We start from the raw sequence: 25,153 nt of genomic DNA on the forward strand, positions 1-25,153 counted from the left end.
TATTGAACTGTTGTCTGTATTCTGTAAAAAAGAATTTGTCAAATGAATGTATCAGTATTGGCATCTCTTCTTTGTTGTTTTGCTTATCCTCTATTCCCAGCATTGTGGCGGGCGGTGCTCACAGCACCGCCCGCCACAATGCTGGGAATGCATGTTGTGCATTGTCACGCACAAGGTGACAGGCACCGTGCAGTTCCTGCCACCTTGTCCGTGACAATGTAGGGTACTAGTACCCCCCATGTGCACACCACACCCCCAAATACCCTGGGGGCCCGCAACGGGCCCCCGTCAGCAAAATCTGCATGGCTTCCGCCATGGAAAGCCCTGCCCCGCTGCCCTTGCTAATATGGATGGCGGTGTCTAGCAGACACCGCCACCATATCTAACCCCGTTTCCGCCCGATCGACTGGTCATACTAATATGGCGGGGGGAAATGGGTGGCGGGCGGGGTATGATGTATGGCGGATCACCACCGCCTTGCGGGCGGTGGTGATCTGCCCTACATCATAATAGACCCCTTAGAGAGGTGGTGGCAGGCAATAGCTTGGCATTTGGCAGAAACATGCATATTGGGCCTAAATTCACGAAGGAAGGGACAAGAAGCTCAGGCTAAATTTGCATACCAAGCTCTTACTTTAGGTAAGCAATGCATTACTAGGAGGTGGAAATCAGCGATTCCTCCCAGGATACAGTTATGGAAAGAAGACGTCGAATGTTGAGGACTGGCAGAGAGTGGAGCTATTGGCAGGGAAGAGCATAGAGGACTTCCGAAGAGGCCCAGACCAATGAGCTAGGACTTGCTACTGGAATCTTTCAAAACATCAAACACATTCAATACTCAAGTATAACCCCATCAGGTTGCTCAGACCAATCTATTATAAATAAGTCCTCCCCACTAGCCGTTATCCTATCTATCTAAGGTAAAAAAGTACCACATTTACAAACATTACAAGTGCTTCAAGCAACAATATCAATATTTTAAATATGATACATTAAAACTTTTATTTGCCAAGAACAGGTAATGGAGCTCGACATTTGCAGACATTACCAGTGCTCCAAGCAGACCCGTCATCCAAGATGACAATATTCTTCTTTACAGATTTTGCTTGCATTGGTTGAGAGAATTTACTATCTCCCTCAATAACAATGTGTTAGACTTGGCATCTTATGGTGTGTTTCCCGTGACTTTTTGCTTTCAAAGATCACGTTTTTTACTTTGTTTTTGCTGGAGTAATGATTCTACGCACTTTCCTCACTGCTGTCCAATGGTAAAGTGCAAGTGCTCCTCTATAAAAAGTGTTATGGATTGGTGTTTCCATGATTGGCTTATTTGATCTATGTGTCAGTCCCTAGTAAAGTGCACTGAGAGTGCCAGGGCCTATAGATCAAATGCTTTTGGTGGGATGCAGCTCAGGATTGTGCCACCCACGCAAACACCCTGTAAAGTGTAACTCTGGCCTGCTATTGCAGAGCCTGTGTGCAGCGTTGGGGTGACATGTCGACTTGGCAAGTGTACACATTTGCAAGTCCCTAAACCTTCCCTTTTCTACATGTGCATCAACCCTAAGGTAGTCCCAAGGTACCCCTATGGGCAGGGTGCATTGTATATGAAAGGTTCGATATGCCCTTGTGTGTGTGGCATGTACTGATAGTGATCTACCTCCTACTTCGTTTTTTATTATTGCAAGGCTAACTGTTCTCCATAGGCCAGAGTAGGCAGTTTGATCATTACATCCTGTAATCCTAACTAACCCAGGGAACATGGTAGAAATTTGAGTTTAGTATGCCTGAACTCAGAATGATAAAATACATATTTTAGTGAAGTTGGTTATAAAATTCTGTTTGAAATACCACTTGTAGAAAGTAGGTATTTTCTTGTCTAACCATCCAAGCTTGCCTCTGCTAGGTTGTGTATTCCTTGTCTGGAGTGTAAGTGACAGGAGCTGGGGGATTCCAGGAGACAGGGTGGGTCAGCACAGGGCTGAATAGCAACACTACATGTAGATGGGTTGGAGGAGTTGCACCTGGGACCTGAATAGGACAGTGCCTTCCCTCCACAATGCTGGCTCTACCTCCTGTGGTACATCTGATGTCCCTGGCCTACTCTCTAAAAAGAAGGAAGGAGACTTGTCAACAAAGTGCTCCAGGACTGACCAGAACTGGTTTGGACCAGGCAAAGGCCCCTCTGCCTCCAGAGGAAAAAGTGAAATTGAGGATAAAGGGGGACCAAAATGCCAGAACTTCAGAACTCACTGGATTCAAGGAACCTGCCAAGAAGAAGAGCTGGAAGAGCAGCCAGGAGGAGTACTGCCCATTTGCTGTGTTGTTGCTTTGACCCAGCTGCATTCTCACTATAAGTGACAGAGGTGGTCCTGCTGCATTCTCACTATAAGTGACAGAGGTGGTCCTGCTGCATTCTCACTATAAGTGACAGAGGTGGTCCTGCTGCATCCTCAATATAAGTGACAGAGGTGACCCTGCTGCATCCTCGATATAAGTGACAGAGGTGACCCTGCTGCATCCTTAATATAAGTGACACAGGTGACCCTGCTGCATCCTTAATATAAGTGACAGAGGTGACCCTGCTGCATCCTCAATATAAGTGACAGAGGTGGTCCTGCTGCATCCTCAATATAAGTGACAGGGGTGACCCTGCTGCATCCTCAATATAAGTGTCAGAGGTGACCCTGCTGCATCCTCAATATAAGTGTCAGAGGTGACCCTGCTGCATCCTCAATATAAGTGACAGAGGCGACCCTGCTGCATCCTCAATATAAGTGACAGAGGTGACCCTGCTGCATCCTCAATATAAGTGACAGAGGTGACCCTGCTGCATCCTCAATATAAGTGACAGAGGCGACCCTGCTGCATCCTCAATATAAGTGACAGAGGTGACCCTGCTGCATCCTATATATAAGTGTCAGAGGTGACCCTGCTGCATCCTCAATATAAGTGTCAGAGGTGACCCAGCTGCATCCTCAATATAAGTGACAGAGGCGACCCTGCTGCATCCTCAATATAAGTGTCAGAGGTTACCCTGCTGCATCCTTAATATAAGTGACAGAGGCGACCCTGCTGCATCCTCAATATAAGTGACAGAGGCGACCCTGCTGCATCCTCAATATAAGTGACAGAGGTGACCCTGCTGCATCCTCAATATAAGTGACAGAGGTGACCCTGCTGCATCCTCAATATAAGTGACAGAGGCGACCCTGCTGCATCCTCAATATAAGTGACAGAGGTGACCCAGCTGCATCCTCAATATAAGTGACAGAGGTGACCCTGCTGCATCCTCAATATAAGTGACAGAGGCGACCCTGCTGCATCCTCAATATAAGTGACAGAGGTGACCCTGCTGCATCCTCTATATAAGTGTCAGAGGTGACCCTGCTGCATCCTCAATATAAGTGACAGAGGCGACCCTGCTGCATCCTCAATATAAGTGACAGAGGCGACCCTGCTGCATCCTCAATATAAGTGACAGAGGTTGTCCTGCTGCATCCTCAATATAAGTGACAGAGGTTGTCCTGCTGCATCCTCAATATAAGTGACAGGGGTGACCCTGCTGCATCCTCAATATAAGTGACAGAGGTGACCCTGCTGCATCCTCAATATAAGTGACAGAGGTGGTCCTGCTGCATCCTCAATATAAGTGACAGGGGTGACCCTGCTGCATCCTCAATATAAGTGACAGAGGTGGCCCTGCTGCATCCTCAATATAAGTGACAGAGGTGGCCCTGCTGCATCCTCAATAAAAGGGACAGAGGTGGTCCTGCTGCATCCTCAATATAAGTGACAGAGGTGACCCTGCTGCATCCTCAATATAGGTGACAGAGGTGACCCTGCTGCATCCTCTATATAAGAGACAGAGGTGGTCCTGCTGCATCCTTAATATAGGTGACAGAGGTGACCCTGCTGCATCTTTCAGCTGCATTCGGCACCGGGTTGTGGTACCAGGTAGTTCATTCAATTGGGTTCATTCCATCCTGTCTGACATCAATCCAGGGTAGTGATAGGGCAGGTGTGGCCAAGACACTGGACATCACATGTAGACGGTCACAGGGCTCACGCTCTCCCTACTCTCTTCAACTTCCATGAGCCTTGGTTAGAACCAGGAGTCCACTTTCAAAGCTGAGCTGATGACCCCCAGCAGAAGGCAGGGCGAGGGGGGCCGAGGTCCTCCTCAGTCTTCAGAGATACATGAATAGGAGGTCATTAAATGATAACCAGTCATTACATTAGGATTGTTTTTTTATCCCTCCTGTCTGCCCAAAAATGCTCTGATTATTCCAAATGTCCACGTTTCTTTGACTCTGTTTCCCATCCTGTTTGAAGGTTGCTTGTTTTTATTCCCTCCATGTCTCTTCCACAAGCCATCTTGTTGTGAATTCTAGCTTTTCCCGTAAACAGATGATGTATACAATCTTATGTATGGTGCTCCGATGTCCAGAGAGCCTGGTCTGTGATATCAAAATATAAATCAAATAAAACAAATGAATGTGGGGACTGGTTTTACAATTGCAGAAATAACATCTACAACCTTTATTTAACTAATGGCTCATACCTGATGGTGTTGGAACGCAGGGCAGCCGTCATTCCCCATTCTTCATTTTACACTGACCTGTTTGGTAGATGGTTTGATGGTAATTTTTCATCTTGGGCTAAATTCACCCCCCTCCTAACCTGAGAGCGCTTCAAACAGGCTTCTGGGAACTAACCTTGAAAGTCGCATGTAACAAACATATGAAGGAGAGAAGCTGCTCTCAGAGTCAATGAACACTGAGGAAAATACAAAGTGCAGAAGAGACATAAATGCGCCCCCCTCCCCCCTGTGCTCCTTACTCGATCTTCTGCAGCCGGGTGTGCGGGTGCTTCAGGGCGTCCCAGAGCAGGGTCGCACCAGCGTCACCCAGGGCATTGCGACTCAAGTCCAGGTCCAGTAAAGAGCGGTTGGAGCGAAGGGCGGCGGCCAGAGCTGCACAGGAAGCAGCGGTTATTCCACAGCCATAGAGGCTAAGAAGGAGCGAGAAAGAGAGAGAGGAATTTATTGTTAAGAGAATCAAAGAAGACAAAAATAATCAGAACAGCAGCGGTCACGGCCCGGTACTCTCTGATCTGAGGTGCACAAGAAACACTTGAGCCCCTCCCACTGTCACCTGGTTTCAGTCCTGATGTTGTTGGAATGCAGGGCAGCACTCACTCCTCAGCCCTCACCCCTCACCCACTCCTCACCCTCACCCTTCACTCATTACTCCTCACTCCTCACCCACCCCTCACTCCTAACCCCTCACTCCTCACGCCTCACCCCTCACCCACCCCTCACTCCTCACGCCTCTCTCCTCACTCCTCACTCCTCACTCCTCACGCCTCACCCTTCACTCATTACTCCTCACTCCTCACCCACCCCTCACTCCTAACCCCTCACTCCTCACGCCTCACCCCTCACCCACCCCTCACTCCTCACCCACCTCTCACTCCTCACCCCTCACCCCTCACCCACCCCTCACTCCTCACCCCTCACTCATTACTCCTCACGCCTCACTCCTCACTCCTCACGCCTCACTCCTCACTCCTCACTCCTCACTCCTCACGCCTCACTCCTCACTCCTCACTCCTCATTCCTCACTCCTCACGCCTCACCCCTCACTCCTCACTCCTCACTCCTCATTAATCACTCCTCACTCCTCACTCCTCACTCCTCACGCCTCACTCCTCACTCCTCACTCCTCACTCCTCACTCCTCACTCCTCGCTCCTCGCTCCTCACTCCTCACTCCTCACTCCTCACTCCTCACTCCTCACCCCTCACTCCTCACTCCTCACCCCTCACCCCTCACCCCTCACCCCTCACCCCTCACTCCTCACTCATTACTCCTCACTCCTCACTCCTCACTCCTCACCCCTCACTCCTCACTCCTCGCTCCTCACCCCTCACTCCTCACTCCTCACTCCTCACTCCTCACCCCTCACTCCTCACCCCTCACCCCTCACCCCTCACCCCTCACCCCTCACTCCTCACTCCTCACTCATTACTCCTCACTCCTCACTCCTCACTCCTCACTCCTCACTCCTCACCCCTCACTCCTCACTCCTCACTCCTCACTCCTCACTCCTCACTCCTCACTCCTCACTCCTCACCCCTCACTCCTCACTCCTCACTCCTCACTCATTACTCCTCACTCCTCACTCCTCACTCCTCACGCCTCACGCCTCACCCCTCACCTCTCACTCCTCACCCCTCACTCCTCACTCCTCATTAATCACTCCTTACTCCTCACACCTCACTCCTCACTCCTCACTCCTCACTCATCACTCCTCACTCCTCACTCCTCACTCCTCACGCCTCACTCATTACTCCTCACTCCTCACTCCTCACTCCTCCCTCCTCACTCCTCACGCCTCACGCCTCACGCCTCACGCCTCACTCCTCACTCCTCACTCCTCACCCCTCACTCCTCACTCCTCACTCCTCACTCATTACTCCTCACTCCTCACTCCTCACTCCTCACGCCTCACCCCTCACCCCTCACCCCTCACTCCTCACTCCTCACCCCTCACTCCTCACTCCTCATTAATCACTCCTTACTCCTCACTCCTCACTCATTACTCCTCACTCCTCACCCCTCACCCCTCACTCCTCACTCCTCACCCCTCACTCCTCACTCCTCATTAATCACTCCTTACTCCTCACTCCTCACTCATTACTCCTCACTCCTCACTCCTCACTTCTCACTCCTCACGCCTCACGCCTCACTCCTCACTCCTCACCCCTCACCCCTCACCCCTCACTCCTCACTCCTCACTCATTACTCCTCACCCCTCACTCCTCACTCCTCACTCCTCACTCCTCACTCCTCACTCCTCACGCCTCACTCCTCACTCCTCACTCCTCACTCCTCACTCCTCACCCCTCACTCCTCACTCCTCACCCCTCACCCCTCACCCCTCACCCCTCACTCCTCACTCCTCACTCATAACTCCTCACTCCTCACTCCTCACTCCTCACCCCTCACTCCTCACGCCTCACTCCTCACTCCTCTCTCCTCACTCATTACTCATTACTCCTCACTCCTCACTCCTCACCCCTCACGCCTCACTCCTCACTCCTCACTCCTCACTCCTCACTCCTAACCCCTCACCCCTCACCCCTCACCCCTCACCCCTCACTCCTCACTCCTCACTCCTCACTCCTCACCCCTCACTCCTCACTCCTCACTCCTCACTCCTCATTAATCACTCCTTACTCCTCACTCCTCACTCCTCACTCCTCATTAATCACTCCTTACTCCTCACTCCTCACTCCTCACTCCTCACTCCTCACGCCTCACTCCTCACTCCTCACTCCTCACTCCTCACTCCTCACCCCTCACTCCTCACCCCTCACTCATTACTCATTACTCCTCACTCCTCACTCTTCACTCTTCACTCTTCACTCCTCACTCCTCACTCATTACTCCTCACTCCTCACTCCTCACTCCTCACGCCTCACTCCTCACTCCTCACTCCTCATTCCTCACTCCTCACCCCTCACTCCTCACCCCTCACTCCTCACTCCTCACTCCTCACTCCTCACTCCTCATTAATCACTCCTTACTCCTCATTAATCACTCATTACTCCTCACTCCTCACTCCTCACTCCTCACCCCTCACACCTCACCCCTCACTCCTCACCCCTCACCCCTCACTCCTCACTCCCCACCCCTCACTCCCCACCCCTCACTCCTCACTCCTCACCCCTCACTCCTCACCCCTCACTCCTCACGCCTCACGCCTCACTCCTCACTCCTCACTCCTCATTAATCACTCATTACTCCTCATGCCTCACTCCTCACGCCTCACCCCTCACTCCTCACTCCTCACTCCTCACTCCTCACTCCTCATTAATCACTCCTCACTCCTCACTCCTCACTCCTCACGCCTCACTCCTCACTCCTCACTCCTCACCCCTCACTCCTCACCCCTCACTCCTCACTCCTCACTCCTCACTCCTCACTCCTCACTCCTCATTAATCACTCCTTACTCCTCATTAATCACTCATTACTCCTCACCCCTCACTCCTCACTCCTCACTCCTCACCCCTCACGCCTCACCCCTCACTCCTCACTCCTCACCCCTCACCCCTCACCCCTCACTCCTCACTCCCCACCCCTCACTCCTCACTCCTCACGCCTCACCCCTCACTCCTCACCCCTCACTCCTCACTCCTCACTCCTCACTCCTCATTAATCACTCATTACTCCTCACTCCTCACTCCTCACTCCTCACTCCTCACTCCTCACGCCTCACCCTTCACTCATTACTCCTCACTCCTCACCCACCCCTCACTCCTTACCCCTCACTCCTCACGCCTCACCCCTCACCCACCCCTCACTCCTCACCCACCCCTCACTCCTCACCCCTCACCCCTCACCCACCCCTCACTCCTCACCCCTCACTCCTCACCCCTCACTCATTACTCCTCACGCCTCACTCCTCACGCCTCACGCCTCACTCCTCACTCCTCACTCCTCACTCCTCACGCCTCACTCCTCACTCCTCACTCCTCACTCCTCACCCCTCACTCCTCACCCCTCACTCCTCACTCCTCATTAATCACTCCTTACTCCTCATTAATCACTCATTAATCACTCATTACTCCTCACTCCTCACTCCTCACGCCTCACCCCTCACTCCTCACTCCTCACTCCTCACTCCTCACGCCTCACTCCTCACTCCTCACTCCTCACTCCTCACTCCTCACTCCTCACGCCTCACGCCTCACTCCTCACGCCTCACTCCTCACTCCTCACTCCTCACTCCTCACTCCTCACTCCTCATTAATAACTCATTACTCCTCACTCCTCACTCCTCATGCCTCACGCCTCACTCCTCACCCCTCACCCCTCACTCATCACTCCTCACTCCTCACCCCTCACTCCTCACTCCTCACCCCTCACTCCTCACTCCTCACTCATTACTCATTACTCCTCACTCCTCACTCCTCACGCCTCACGCCTCACTCCTCACTCCTCACTCCTCACTCCTCACCCCTCACTCCTCACTCCTCACCCCTCACCCCTCACCCCTCACCCCTCACCCCTCACTCCTCACTCCTCACTCCTCACTCCTCACTCCTCACCCCTCACTCCTCACTCCTCACTCCTCACTCCTCACTCCTCACTCCTCACTCCTCATTAATCACTTCTTACTCCTCACTCCTCACTCCTCATTAATCACTCCTTACTCCTCACTCCTCACTCCTCACTCATTACTCCTCACTCCTCACTCCTCACGCCTCACTCCTCACTCCTCACTCCTCACTCCTCACTCCTCACCCCTCACTCCTCACCCCTCACCCCTCACTCCTCACTCCTCACTCATTACTCATTACTCCTCACTCCTCACTCTTCACTCTTCACTCTTCACTCCTCACTCATTACTCCTCACTCCTCACTCCTCACTCCTCACGCCTCACTCCTCACTCCTCACTCCTCACTCCTCACCCCTCACTCCTCACCCCTCACTCCTCACTCCTCATTAATCACTCCTTACTCCTCATTAATCACTCATTAATCACTCATTACTCCTCACTCCTCACTCCTCACCCCTCACCCCTCACTCCTCACCCCTCACCCCTCACCCCTCACCCCTCACTCCTCACTCCCCACCCCTCACTCCCCACCCCTCACTCCTCACTCCTCACTCCTCACCCCTCACTCCTCACCCCTCACTCCTCACGCCTCAGGCCTCACTCCTCACTCCTCACTCCTCACTCCTCACTCCTCATTATTCACTCATTACTCCTCACGCCTCACTCCTCACGCCTCACCCCTCACTCCTCACTCCTCACTCCTTTGATTGGATGCGAACTAATCATTTGAAATGTAACACCGGGAAGACGGAGATAATACCGATGGGCTCAAACAACGAATTCATACCCAGACTGTGGTGGCCTGAGAAAGCAGAAATTCCACCTAATACTGCCACCACGGCCCGCAACCTGGGAGTGACTTTTGATAGTAATCTGTCCTTTAAACAGCAAGCACTGAAAGTGGCAGGTACGTGCTTTGGTGTTATAAAGAGTCTGAGAAAGTTCTTCGACCTCCTTCCCTTGGAAGCCAGGAAAACAGTGGTGGTCGCACTGGTTACATCTCATCTAGATTACTGCAACGGACTATATGCAGGCACCAATAAGGAGGTCACCCACAGGCTCCAAATGGTCCAGAATTCGGCGGCTAAACTCATATTAAAGTGGCCCAGAAGATCATCAGCGACAGAAGCCCTTAAAACTCTACACTGGCTACCTATCATCAAAAGAATTCTATTCAAAATATTGCTCATCACCTTCAGAGCATTCCATCAACGTGGACCACTGTATCTGCGGAAAAAATTCACCAGATATCACCCAACCCGAATTCTCCGCTCGTCCAATGCCAATCTTCTAGCAGTTCAACCATTCAGGCTTAAGACTCGTGGAGGCAAGTCCTTTGCGATATTAGGTGCAAAAGCATGGAACACCCTCCCTCCCTGCATAAGAGCGCTGGACAAAGAAACAGAATTCAGGAAGCAACTAAAAACCTGGATCTTCACTCTTCCAGACACTATTTCCAGATCCCTAGTGTAAGATTTCTATCTTATCAGCTACACAAGTGGGCGCCAAGATGCTCTTTGGAGCGATAGTTGCGCGGTACAAATAAATCCTTACATTACATTACTCCTCACTCCTCATTAATCACTCCTCACTCCTCACTCCTCACTCCTCACGCCTCACTCCTCACTCCTCACTCCTCACTCCTCACCCCTCACTCCTCACCCCTCACTCCTCACTCCTCACTCCTCACTCCTCACTCCTCATTAATCACTCCTTACTCCTCATTAATCACTCATTACTCCTCACCCCTCACCCCTCACTCCTCACTCCTCACCCCTCACCCCTCACCCCTCACTCCTCACTCCCCACCCCTCACTCCTCACTCCTCACTCCTCACCCCTCACTCCTCACCCCTCACTCCTCACTCCTCACTCCTCACTCCTCATTAATCACTCATTACTCCTCACTCCTCACTCCTCACTCCTCACTCCTCACTCCTCATTAATCACTCATTACTCCTCACTCCTCACTCCTCACGCCTCACCCTTCACTCATTACTCCTCACTCCTCACCCACCCCTCACTCCTTACCCCTCACTCCTCACGCCTCACCCCTCACCCACCCCTCACTCCTCACCCACCCCTCACTCCTCACCCCTCACCCCTCACCCACCCCTCACTCCTCACCCCTCACTCCTCACCCCTCACTCCTCACCCCTCACTCATTACTCCTCACGCCTCACGCCTCACTCCTCACTCCTCACTCCTCACTCCTCACTCCTCACTCCTCACTCCTCACGCCTCACTCCTCACGCCTCACTCCTCACTCATTACTCCTCACTCCTCACTCTTCACTCTTCACTCATTACTCCTCACTCCTCACTCCTCACTCCTCACTCCTCACTCTTCACTCTTCACTCCTCACTCCTCACGCCTCATGCCTCACGCCTCACCCCTCACTCCTCACCCCTCACCCCTCACCCCTCACTCCTCACTCCTCACTCCTCACTCCTCACTCCTCACGCCTCACTCCTCACTCCTCACTCCTCACTCCTCACCCCTCACTCCTCACCCCTCACTCCTCACTCCTCACTCCTCACTCCTCACTCCTCACTCCTCATTAATCACTCCTTACTCCTCATTAATCACTCATTACTCCTCACCCCTCACCCCTCACTCCTCACTCCTCACCCCTCACCCCTCACCCCTCACTCCTCACTCCCCACCCCTCACTCCTCACTCCTCACTCCTCACCCCTCACTCCTCACCCCTCACTCCTCACTCCTCACTCCTCACTCCTCATTAATCACTCATTACTCCTCACTCCTCACTCCTCACTCCTCACTCCTCATTAATCACTCATTACTCCTCACTCCTCACTCCTCACTCCTCACGCCTCACCCTTCACTCATTACTCCTCACTCCTCACCCACCCCTCACTCCTTACCCCTCACTCCTCACGCCTCACCCCTCACCCACCCCTCACTCCTCACCCACCCCTCACTCCTCACCCCTCACCCCTCACCCACCCCTCACTCCTCACCCCTCACTCCTCACCCCTCACTCATTACTCCTCACGCCTCACTCCTCACTCCTCACTCCTCATAAATCACTCATTACTCCTCACTCCTCACGCCTCACCCCTCACCCCTCACTCCTCACTCCTCACTCCTCACTCCTCACTCCTCACTCCTCACTCCTCACTCCTCACGCCTCACGCCTCACTCCTCACGCCTCACTCCTCACTCCTCACTCCTCACTCCTCACTCCTCACTCCTCACTCCTCATTAATCACTCATTACTCCTCACTCCTCACTCCTCACGCCTCACTCCTCACTCCTCACTCCTCACTCCTCACTCCTCACGCCTCACTCCTCACTCCTCACTCCTCACTCCTCACGCCTCACTCCTCACTCCTCACTCCTCACTCATTACTCCTCACTCCTCACTCCTCACTCCTCACTCCTCACACCTCACGCCTCACTCCTCACTCCTCACCCCTCACTCCTCACTCCTCACTCCTCACTCATTACTCCTCACTCCTCACTCCTCACTCCTCACGCCTCACCCCTCACCCCTCACCCCTCACTCCTCATCCCTCACTCCTCACTCCTCATTAATCACTCCTTACTCCTCACTCCTCACTCATTACTCCTCACTCCTCACTCCTCACGCCTCACCCCTCACCCACCCCTCACTCCTCACCCACCTCTCACTCCTCACCCCTCACCCCTCACCCACCCCTCACTCCTCACCCCTCACTCATTACTCCTCACGCCTCACTCCTCACTCCTCACGCCTCACTCCTCACTCCTCACTCCTCACTCCTCACGCCTCACTCCTCACTCCTCACTCCTCATTCCTCACTCCTCACGCCTCACCCCTCACTCCTCACTCCTCACTCCTCATTAATCACTCCTCACTCCTCACTCCTCACTCCTCACGCCTCACTCCTCACTCCTCACTCCTCACTCCTCACTCCTCACTCCTCACTCCTCGCTCCTCGCTCCTCACTCCTCACTCCTCACTCCTCACTCCTCACCCCTCACTCCTCACTCCTCACCCCTCACCCCTCACCCCTCACCCCTCACCCCTCACTCCTCACTCATTACTCCTCACTCCTCACTCCTCACTCCTCACCCCTCACTCCTCGCTCCTCACCCCTCACTCCTCACTCCTCACTCCTCACTCCTCACCCCTCACTCCTCACCCCTCACCCCTCACCCCTCACCCCTCACCCCTCACTCCTCACTCCTCACTCATTACTCCTCACTCCTCACTCCTCACTCCTCACTCCTCACTCCTCACCCCTCACTCCTCACTCCTCACTCCTCACTCCTCACTCCTCACTCCTCACTCCTCACCCCTCACTCCTCACTCCTCACTCATTACTCCTCACTCCTCACTCCTCACTCCTCACGCCTCACCCCTCACCTCTCACTCCTCACCCCTCACTCCTCACTCCTCATTAATCACTCCTTACTCCTCACGCCTCACTCCTCACTCCTCACTCCTCACTCCTCACTCATCACTCCTCACTCCTCACTCCTCACTCCTCACGCCTCACTCCTCACTCCTCCCTCCTCACTCCTCACGCCTCACGCCTCACGCCTCACGCCTCACGCCTCACTCCTCACTCCTCACCCCTCACTCCTCACTCCTCACTCATTACTCCTCACTCCTCACTCCTCACTCCTCACCCCTCACCCCTCACCCCTCACTCCTCACTCCTCACCCTCACTCCTCACTCCTCATTAATCACTCCTTACTCCTCACTCCTCACTCATTACTCCTCACTCCTCACCCCTCACCCCTCACTCCTCACTCCTCACCCCTCACTCCTCACTCCTCATTAATCACTCCTTACTCCTCACTCCTCACTCATTACTCCTCACTCCTCACTCCTCACTCCTCACTCCTCACGCCTCACGCCTCACTCCTCACTCCTCACCCCTCACCCCTCACCCCTCACTCCTCACTCCTCACTCATTACTCCTCACTCCTCACTCCTCACTCCTCACCCCTCACTCCTCACTCCTCACTCCTCACTCCTCACTCCTCACTCCTCACGCCTCACTCCTCACTCCTCACTCCTCACTCCTCACTCCTCACCCTCACTCCTCACTCCTCACCCCTCACCCCTCACCCCTCACCCCTCACCCCTCACCCCTGCCTCCTCACTCCTCACTCATAACTCCTCACTCCTCACTCCTCACTCCTCACCCCTCACTCCTCACGCCTCACTCCTCACTCCTCTCTCCTCACTCATTACTCATTACTCCTCACTCCTCACTCCTCACCCCTCACGCCTCACTCCTCACTCCTCACTCCTCACTCCTCACTCCTCACCCCTCACCCCTCACCCCTCACCCCTCACCCCTCACCCCTCACCCCTCACTCCTCACTCCTCACTCCTCACTCCTCACTCCTCACCCCTCACTCCTCACTCCTCACTCCTCACTCCTCATTAATCACTCCTTACTCCTCACTCCTCACTCCTCACTCCTCATTAATCACTCCTTACTCCTCACTCCTCACTCCTCACTCCTCACTCCTCACGCCTCACTCCTCACTCCTCACTCCTCACTCCTCACCCCTCACTCCTCACCCCTCACTCCTCACTCCTCACTCATTACTCATTACTCCTCACTCCTCACTCTTCACTCTTCACTCTTCACTCCTCACTCCTCACTCATTACTCCTCACTCCTCACTCCTCACTCCTCACGCCTCACTCCTCACTCCTCACTCCTCACTCCTCACTCCTCACCCCTCACTCCTCACTCCTCACCCCTCACTCCTCACTCCTCACTCCTCACTCCTCATTAATCACTCCTTACTCCTCATTAATCACTCATTACTCCTCACTCCTCACTCCTCACTCCTCACCCCTCACGCCTCACCCCTCACTCCTCACCCCTCATCCCTCACCCCTCACCCCTCACCCCTCACCCCTCACTCCTCACTCCCCACCCCTCACTCCCCACCCCTCACTCCTCACTCCTCACCCCTCACTCCTCACCCCTCACTCCTCACGCCTCACGCCTCACTCCTCACTCCTCACTCCTCACTCCTCATTAATCACTCATTACTCCTCATGCCTCACTCCTCACGCCTCACCCCTCACTCCTCACTCCTCACTCCTCACTCCTCACTCCTCATTAATCACTCCTCACTCCTCACTCCTCACTCCTCACGCCTCACTCCTCACTCCTCACTCCTCACCCCTCACTCCTCACCCCTCACTCCTCACTCCTCACTCCTCACTCCTCACTCCTCACTCCTCACTCCTCACTCCTCATTAATCACTCCTTACTCCTCATTAATCACTCATTACTCCTCACCCCTCACTCCTCACTCCTCACTCCTCACCCCTCACGCCTCACCCCTCACTCCTCACTCCTCACCCCTCACCCCTCACCCCTCACTCCTCACTCCCCACCCCTCACTCCTCACTCCTCACGCCTCACCCCTCACTCCTCACCCCTCACTCCTCACTCCTCACTCCTCACTCCTCACTCCTCACTCCTCACTCCTCATTAATCACTCATTACTCCTCACTCCTCACTCCTCACTCCTCACTCCTCACTCCTCACTCCTCACTCCTCACGCCTCACCCTTCACTCATTACTCCTCACTCCTCACCCACCCCTCACTCCTTACCCCTCACTCCTCACGCCTCACCCCTCACCCACCCCTCACTCCTCACCCACCCCTCACTCCTCACCCCTCACCCCTCACCCACCCCTCACTCCTCACCCCTCACTCCTCACCCCTCACTCATTACTCCTCACGCCTCACTCCTCACGCCTCACGCCTCACTCCTCACTCCTCACTCCTCACTCCTCATTAATCACTCATTACTCCTCACTCCTCACTCCTCACGCCTCACCCCTCACTCCTCACTCCTCACTCCTCACTCCTCACGCCTCACTCCTCACTCCTCACTCCTCACTCCTCACTCCTCACTCCTCACTCCTCACGCCTCACGCCTCACTCCTCACGCCTCACTCCTCACTCCTCACTCCTCACTCCTCACTCCTCACTCCTCACTCCTCATTAATAACTCATTACTCCTCACTCCTCACTCCTCATGCCTCACGCCTCACTCCTCACCCCTCACCCCTCACTCATCACTCCTCACTCCTCACCCCTCACTCCTCACTCCTCACCCCTCACTCCTCACTCCTCACTCATTACTCATTACTCCTCACTCCTCACTCCTCACGCCTCACGCCTCACTCCTCACTCCTCACTCCTCACCCCTCACTCCTCACTCCTCACCCCTCACCCCTCACCCCTCACCCCTCACCCCTCACTCCTCACTCCTCACTCCTCACTCCTCACTCCTCACCCCTCACTCCTCACTCCTCACTCCTCACTCCTCACTCCTCACTCCTCACTCCTCATTAATCACTTCTTACTCCTCACTCCTCACTCCTCATTAATCACTCCTTACTCCTCACTCCTCACTCCTCACTCATTACTCCTCACTCCTCACTCCTCACTCCTCACGCCTCACTCCTCACTCCTCACTCCTCACTCCTCACTCCTCACCCCTCACTCCTCACCCCTCACCCCTCACTCCTCACTCCTCACTCATTACTCCTCACTCCTCACTCTTCACTCTTCACTCTTCACTCCTCACTCATTACTCCTCACTCCTCACTCCTCACTCCTCACGCCTCACTCCTCACTCCTCACTCCTCACTCCTAACTCCTCACCCCTCACTCCTCACCCCTCACTCCTCACTCCTCATTAATCACTCCTTACTCCTCATTAATCACTCATTACTCCTCACTCCTCACTCCTCACTCCTCACCCCTCACGCCTCACCCCTCACTCCTCACCCCTCACCCCTCACCCCTCACCCCTCACCCCTCACTCCTCACTCCCCACCCCTCACTCCCCACCCCTCACTCCTCACTCCTCATTCCTCACCCCTCACTCCTCACCCCTCACTCCTCACGCCTCAGGCCTCACTCCTCACTCCTCACTCCTCACTCCTCACTCCTCACTCCTCATTATTCACTCATTACTCCTCACGCCTCACTCCTCACGCCTCACCCCTCACTCCTCACTCCTCACTCCTCATTAATCACTCCTCACTCCTCACTCCTCACTCCTCACGCCTCACTCCTCACTCCTCACTCCTCACCCCTCACTCCTCACCCCTCACTCCTCACTCCTCACTCCTCACTCCTCACTCCTCACTCCTCACTCCTCATTAATCACTCCTTACTCCTCATTAATCACTCATTACTCCTCACCCCTCACTCCTCACTCCTCACTCCTCACCCCTCACGCCTCACCCCTCACTCCTCACTCCTCACCCCTCACCCCTCACCCCTCACTCCTCACTCCCCACCCCTCACTCCTCACTCCTCACTCCTCACCCCTCACTCCTCACCCCTCACTCCTCACTCCTCACTCCTCACTCCTCACTCCTCATTAATCACTCATTACTCCTCACTCCTCACTCCTCACTCCTCACTCCTCATTAATCACTCATTACTCCTCACTCCTCACTCCTCACTCCTCACGCCTCACCCTTCACTCATTACTCCTCACTCCTCACCCACCCCTCACTCCTTACCCCTCACGCCTCACCCCTCACCCACCCCTCACTCCTCACCCACCCCTCACTCCTCACCCCTCACCCCTCACCCACCCCTCACTCCTCACCCCTCACTCCTCACCCCTCACTCATTACTCCTCACGCCTCACGCCTCACTCCTCACTCCTCACTCCTCACTCCTCACTCCTCATTAATCACTCATTACTCCTCACTCCTCACTCCTCACGCCTCACCCCTCACTCCTCACTCCTCACTCCTCACTCCTCACTCCTCACTCCTCACGCCTCACGCCTCACTCCTCACGCCTCACTCCTCACTCCTCACTCCTCACTCCTCACTCCTCACTCCTCATTAATCACTCATTACTCCTCACTCCTCACTCCTCACGCCTCACTCCTCACTCCTCACTCCTCACTCCTCACGCCTCACTCCTCACTCCTCACTCCTCACGCCTCACTCCTCACTCCTCACTCCTCACTCATTACTCCTCACTCCTCACTCCTCACTCCTCACTCCTCACGCCTCACGCCTCACCCCTCACTCCTCACTCCTCACTCCTCACCCCTCACTCCTCACTCCTCACTCCTCACTCATTACTCCTCACTCCTCACTCCTCACTCCTCACGCCTCACCCCTCACCCCTCACCCCTCACTCCTCATCCCTCACTCCTCACTCCTCATTAATCACTCCTTACTCCTCACTCCTCACTCATTACTCCTCACTCCTCACTCCTCACGCCTCACGCCTCACTCCTCACTCCTCACTCCTCACTCCTCACTCCTCACTCCTCACGCCTCACTCCTCACGCCTCACTCCTCACTCATTACTCCTCACTCCTCACTCTTCACTCTTCACTCATTACTCCTCACTCCTCACTCCTCACTCCTCACTCCTCACTCTTCACTCTTCACTCCTCACTCCTCACGCCTCATGCCTCACGCCTCACCCCTCACTCCTCACTCCTCACCCCTCACCCCTCACCCCTCACTCCTCACTCCCCACCCCTCACCCCTCACCCCTCACCCCTCACCCCTCCCTCCTCACCCCTCACTCCTCACCCCTCACGCCTCACGCCTCTCTCCTCACTCCTCACTCCTCACTCCTCACTCCTCACGCCTCACTCCTCACTCATTACTCCTCACTCCTCACTCCTCACTCCTCACTCCTCACGCCTCACGCCTCACTCCTCACTCATTACTCCTCACTCCTCAATCCTCACTCCTCACGCCTCACCCCTCACCCCTCACTCCTCACCCCTCACTCCTCACTCCTCATTAATCACTCCTTACTCCTCACTCCTCACTCATTACTCCTCACTCCTCACTCCTAACTCCTCACTCCTCACTCCTCACTCCTCACGCCTCACTCCTCACTCCTCACTCCTCACTCCTCACTCCTCACCCCTCACTCCTCACCCCTCACCCCTCACTCCTCACTCCTCACTCATTACTCATTACTCCTCACTCCTCACTCCTCACTCCTCACGCCTCATGCCTCACGCCTCACCCCTCACTCCTCACTCCTCACCCCTCACCCCTCACCCCTCACTCCTCACTCCCCACCCCTCACTCCTCACTCCTCACTCCTCACCCCTCACCCCTCACCCCTCACTCCTCACCCCTCACTCCTCACTCCTCATTAATCACTCCTTACTCCTCACTCCTCACTCCTCACTCATTACTCCTCACGCCTCACTCCTCACTCCTCACTCCTCACTCCTCACTCCTCACTCCTCACCCCTCACCCCTCACCCCTCACCCCTCACTCCTCACTCCTCACTCCTCACTCCTCACGCCTCACGCCTCACGCCTCACGCCTCACTCCTCACTCCTCACCCCTCACCCCTCACTCCTCACTCCTCACTCCTCACTCCTCACTCCTCACTCCTCACTCCTCACCCCTCACTCCTCACTCCTCACTCCTCACTCCTCACTCCTCACTCCTCATTAATCACTCCTTACTCCTCACTCCTCACTCCTCACGCCTCACTCCTCACTCCTCACTCCTCACTCCTCACCCCTCACTCCTCACTCCTCACCCCTCACTCCTCACCCCTCACCCCTCACTCCTCACTCATTACTCCTCACTCCTCACTCCTCACTCCTCACTCTTCACTCTTCACTCCTCACTCCTCACGCCTCATGCCTCACGCCTCACCCCTCACCCCTCACTCCTCACCCCTCACCCCTCACCCCTCACTCCCCACCCCTCACTCCCCACTCCTCACTCCTCACCCCTCACTCATCACCCCTCACTCCTCACCCCTCACTCCTCACTCCTCATTAATCACTCCTTACTCCTCACTCCTCACTCCTCACTCCTCACCCCTCACTCATTACTCCTCACTCCTCACCCCTCACCCCTCACTCCTCACTCCTCACTCCTCACTCCTCACTCCTCACTCCTCACTCCTCACTCCTCACTCCTCACCCCTCACTCATTACTCCTCACTCCTCACCCCTCACCCCTCACCCCTCACTCCTCACTCCTCACTCCTCACTCCTCACTCCTCACTCCTCACGCCTCACTCCTCACTCCTCACTCCTCACTCCTCACTCATTACTCCTCACCCCTCACCCACCCCTCACCCCTCACTCCTCACTCCTCACTCCTCACTCCTCACTCCTCACTCCTCACCCCTCACCCCTCACCCCTCACTCCTCACTCCTCACTCATTACTCCTCACTCCTCACTCCTCACTCCTCACTCCTCACCCCTCACTCCTCACCCCTCACTCCTCACCCCTCACTCCTCACTCCTCACTCCTCACCCCTCACTCCTCACCCCTCACTCCTCACTCCTCACTCCTCACTCCTCACTCCTCACTCCTGTGTCACTCTGCTCTATGACACTCCACTCCAGGCCACTCCACTCTATTCCACTCCATGCCACACCACTCTATGCCAATCTACTCTAGGTCACTCTATTCCACTCTATGCTGCTCTGCTCTACGCCGCTCCATTCTATCTCACTCCACTCTATGCCACTCTACTCTCTGTCACTCCAGTCTATGCCACTATACACCTCTGTGCCACTCTAAGCCACTCTGTTATATCACTCTTCTGTGAGATGCCCTACTGTATGCCACTCCACCCTACACCACTCCACACTACTCTATGCAACTGTACTCTACTTTCTTCTGTACCACTCTACTCTATGCCTCACCACGCCACGCCACTATCTTTTAACCATTCTGAACAGCAGCCAGACTGCTGTGCAACATGGCTAAAAGAGATTGGCAAAGCCAGTAGCTCTCACATAGGCGAGACTAGTGAGCAGTGAGCAGTGTGAGCAGCGCACACTAGTGACAAGTGAGCAGTGTTCACAGCGCACATGATGTGAGAAGTGAGCAGTGTGAGCAGCGCACACTAGTGACAAGTGAGCAGTGTTCACAGCGCACATGATGTGAGAAGTGAGCAGTGTGAGCAGCGCACACTAGTGACAAGTGAGCAGTGTGAGCAGCGCACACTAGTGACAAGTGAGCAGTGTGAGCAGCAAACTAGTGACAAGCGAGCAGTGCACACTAGTGACAAGTGAGCAGTGTGAGCAGTGCACACTAGTGACAAGCGAGTAGTGTGAGCAGCGCACACTAGTGAGAAGTGAGCAGTGTGAGCAGCTAACATCGATGTGAGAAGTGAGCAGTTTGAGCAGCGCACACTAGTGACAAGTGAGCAGTGTGAGCAGCGCACACTAGTGACAAGTGAGCAGTGTGAGCAGCAAACTAGTGACAAGCGAGCAGTGCACACTAGTGACAAGTGAGCAGTGTGAGCAGCGCACACTAGTGACAAGCAAGCAGTGTGAGCAGCTCACACAATGGACAAGTGAGCAGTGTGAGCAGCGCACACTAATGACAAGCGAGCAGTGTGAGCAGCTCACACTAGTGACAAGTGAGCAGTGTGAGCAGCTAACATCGATGTGAGAAGTGAGCAGTGTGAGGAGCGCACACTAGTGACAAGTGAGCAGTGTGAGCAGCGTACACTAGTGAGAAGTGAGCAGTGTGAGCAGCGCACACTAGTGAGAAGTGAGCAGTGTGAATGGCGCACACTAGTGACAAGTGAGCAGTGTGAGGAGTGCACATCGATGTGCCTGCTGTCACTGCAGTCTGCCTGTGCCAGGGCACAAAACAGAGCCCGCTAGAGACCCATTTTGAGGCCATCTTTAAAAACAGCTGGTGCTCAGCACCGGCGAGACCCGGCCCACTTAAAGCCCTGACTCTAAGGAATTATTGCTGAAACTATTCAAAACAAGACAAAAATAGTCAGACAAGCAGCTGTCACAGCCCAGAACTCTCTGATCTGAGGTGCCAAGAAACACTTTAACTCCTCCCACTGTCGCCTGGTTTCAGTCCTGATGTTGTTGGGGTGCAGGGCAGCACTCACTCCTAGTTTTATACAGACCTGTCTGGTAGATAGTTTTGATAGTAATGTTTCATCTTGGCCTACATTCACCCCCCCCCCCCCTCTCCCCCGCTGCAACCAATGAATAGACGCAGCTGGATGTAGGCACCCGTATTCTACAGGAAATGAAATTTATGGCAGCAGAGGGAGACTCCTTAAAATCTCCATCCTTTGGGGGACATTCTCCCACTCCGTGCACTCGGGGTGCGGATAGCGCCTAAAACAGGCTTCAGGGAGCCGACCCTCAAACCTGCATGTAAGACAAACATATGGAGGAGAGAGGCTGCGCCCAGAGTCAATGAATACAGAGGAAAGTACAAAATGCAGATGAGACAGACAAGCCCCCCCTCACCCCCTCTGCTCCTTACCTGATCTTCTGCAGCCGGGTGTCCGGGTGCTTCAGGGCCTCCCAGAGCAGGGTCGCACCAGCGTCACCCAGGATATTGAGATTCAAGTCCAGGTTCAGCAAAGAGCGGTTGGAGCGAAGGGCGGCGGCCAGAGCTGCACCGGAAGCACCGGTGATCCAACAGAAAGAGAGGCTAAGAAGGAGCGAGAAAGAGAAAGAGAGAGAGAGAGAGAGAGGGGAGGGGATTAAAACATTAACGATTCGAAGGGTTTATCACTAACAGTATTAAAAACAAGGTATAAATACCGAGAACAGCAGCTGTGCTGGCCCAGGACTCTCTGATCTGAGGCGCACAAGAAACACTTAAACTCCTCCCACTACATGAATTTATGGGGGACCTTGGGTCCACTTATAAAAGCACATATACCATCTCTTAGTGGGGCCGCTCATGGGATAGGTTCCTTTAGTAGACGTTTAGGTCACAGTCACATTAAATCAGTTATACACATTTACAATGCAAAGTGTCTCCACGGTGGCGTTTGGTGTGGAAATCTGGGGACACGAGCCCTGCCGTTCAATTCAAGCTCCTGAAAACAAAATGTAAAGAAAGCGATCAAGAATACCCCAGAGTGTCCGAGAGGAAATTGTCCATCAAGAAATGGGAGCAGATTTTATAACTGATTTTGTTTGACTCCGTCCAACACTTCTGTGGCTCTCAACGCGGCTTAAGAGGGAATTGTTTAACGGGATGATTGGGGCTGATTGGATACATTGGGAACTGAGTCATCGCATTCCTTGAGTAAGACAACTCTGGGGGGGTTGGGTAAACCACAGTTGTTTAGTCCCCCAGAGCCAATTAGTAAATCAGACAGAGGCTGGTGGAAGAGGCTTTTAGATAACCACTGCATACATCCCTGGTGAGGTGAACAGCGTTTACAACGCAACTTTTACCACGCAGTACCTTTACCACGCAACTTTTACAACGCAAGTCGTTACAATGACTTGCGCTGGAGGGCGCTGTAGGATAGGGAATAGTTTAATTTACTATCCAAAACCTTCCCTACTATCCACGGGGACTGGAGTTGGAATAGTAAATTAAACTATTCAGTACACAGCGCCCCCAACGCAAGTCGTTGTAACGACTTGCGTTGTAAAACCTGCGTGGTAATGACATACATCCACTGGTGAAGCGAGGTTACAAGTTGCTCAATCCAAAGATGGTTATAAGCACTTTATAACCGTGAACTCCCATCGTAGAAGACTACTGTAGGAGGCTGGCTTAGTATATGGTGCACACTTATTTTAGTGAAGCACCCTGCACTAATCCAGACAAACCTTACGGTGATTCTAGTGCTCTAAGGCAACCTTAGAAAGCTCTCTAAGTGGTAGCTGTGGAGAGCAGCCTTCAGGCTTAGTCCAGGAGGAGTGTAAAGCAGCTTGTTTTACCAGAAGTAATGATATCATTTCACTAGAACAGGAGCCCGTGACCGGAAGGTTGAGCACAGTCCCCTGGGATAGGTGCAGGAGCACGTGACCAAAAGGTTGAGCACAGCTTCCTGGGATAGGTGCATTTGCTCGCTGAGCCACCTCACTAGAACAGGAGCCCGTGACCAAAAGGTTGAGCACAGCTTCCTGGGATAGGTGCATTTGCTCGCTGAGCCATCTCACTAGAACAGGAGCCCGTGACCAAAAGGTTGTGCACAGTCCCCTGGGATAGGTGCATTTGCTCGCTGAGCCACCTCACTAGAACAGGAGCCCGTGACCAAAAGGTTGAGCACAGTCCCCTGGGATAGGTGCATTTGCTCGCTGAGCCATCTCACTAGAACAGGAGCCCGTGACCGGAAGGTTGAGCACAGTCCCCTGGGATAGGTGCATTTGCTCGCTAAGCCATCTCACCAGAATAGGAGCCCGTGACCGGAAAGTTGAGCACAGTCCCCTGGGATAGGTGCATTTGCTCGCTGAGCCATCTCACCAGAATAGGAGCCCATGACCGGAAGGTTGCAGACAGACCCCTGGGATAGGTGCATTTGCTCGCTGAGCCATCTCACCAGAATAGGATCCCATGACCGGAAGGTTGAGCACAGTCCCCTGGGATAGGTGCATTTGCTCGCTGAGCCATCTCACCAGAATAGGATCCCATGACCGGAAGGTTGAGCACAGTCCCCTGGGATAGGTGCATTTGCTCGCTGAGCCATCTCACCAGAATAGGAGCCCGTGACCGGAAGTTTGAGCACAGTCCCCTGGGATAGGTGCATTTGCTCGCTGAGCTATCTCACCAGAATAGGAGACCCTGACCGGAAGGTTGAGTACAGTCCCCTGGGATGGGTGCATTTGCTCGCTGAGCCATCTCACTACAACAGGAGCAGACAGGTGGAAGTCACTGCATCTTATAATAACTGCTGCTAAAAGCAGAAGAAAGGTTCAAACTTTATACCCGTACGAGGAGCTCTTACGTCTGAACCTAACATGGTCTCGGTGAGAATGATGTAACCCCTCCCCCCCACCCCACCCCACCTTCCCATGGACATTCCTACTGGACTCACCTGAGCTCCTTGAGGCGGCTCCGCGGATCCCTCAGCGCCTCACACAGCAAGGATACGTCAGGCTCCGGCTTCTCCTTGGAGAAGGGGAAGGAAATAGATGGAATAACCTCATCCCTCATCTCACATGTGCTGAATCTGTGGAGGAAAGAGCAGCCATGAGCCTCACAGGTGGGTGCAGGGGTCAGTGCAGGGGTCAGTGCAGGGGTCAGTGCAGGGGTC

General features: G+C 54.1%; 1 protein-coding gene across 1 annotated transcript in view; it reads right to left on the reverse strand.

Annotated features, from left to right (window-relative positions):
• Window positions 1–25,153, reverse strand: part of LOC147659589 (NACHT, LRR and PYD domains-containing protein 12-like) — a 495,706-nt gene that overhangs the window by 113,977 nt on the left and 356,576 nt on the right. The window contains exons 5-7 of the mRNA XM_086951623.1: window positions 24,935–25,069; window positions 22,414–22,584; window positions 4,843–5,013 (exon numbers count right to left, since the gene is read on the reverse strand). Of these exons, the coding sequence (XP_086807749.1) occupies window positions 4,843–5,013; window positions 22,414–22,584; window positions 24,935–25,069 (477 nt within the window). The remainder of the gene's footprint in view (window positions 1–4,842; window positions 5,014–22,413; window positions 22,585–24,934; window positions 25,070–25,153) is intronic.

This window comes from Lissotriton vulgaris, unplaced genomic scaffold (genome assembly GCF_964263255.1).
Source record: "Lissotriton vulgaris unplaced genomic scaffold, aLisVul1.2 SCAFFOLD_774, whole genome shotgun sequence".
NCBI classification, from domain to species: domain Eukaryota; kingdom Metazoa; phylum Chordata; class Amphibia; order Caudata; family Salamandridae; genus Lissotriton; species Lissotriton vulgaris.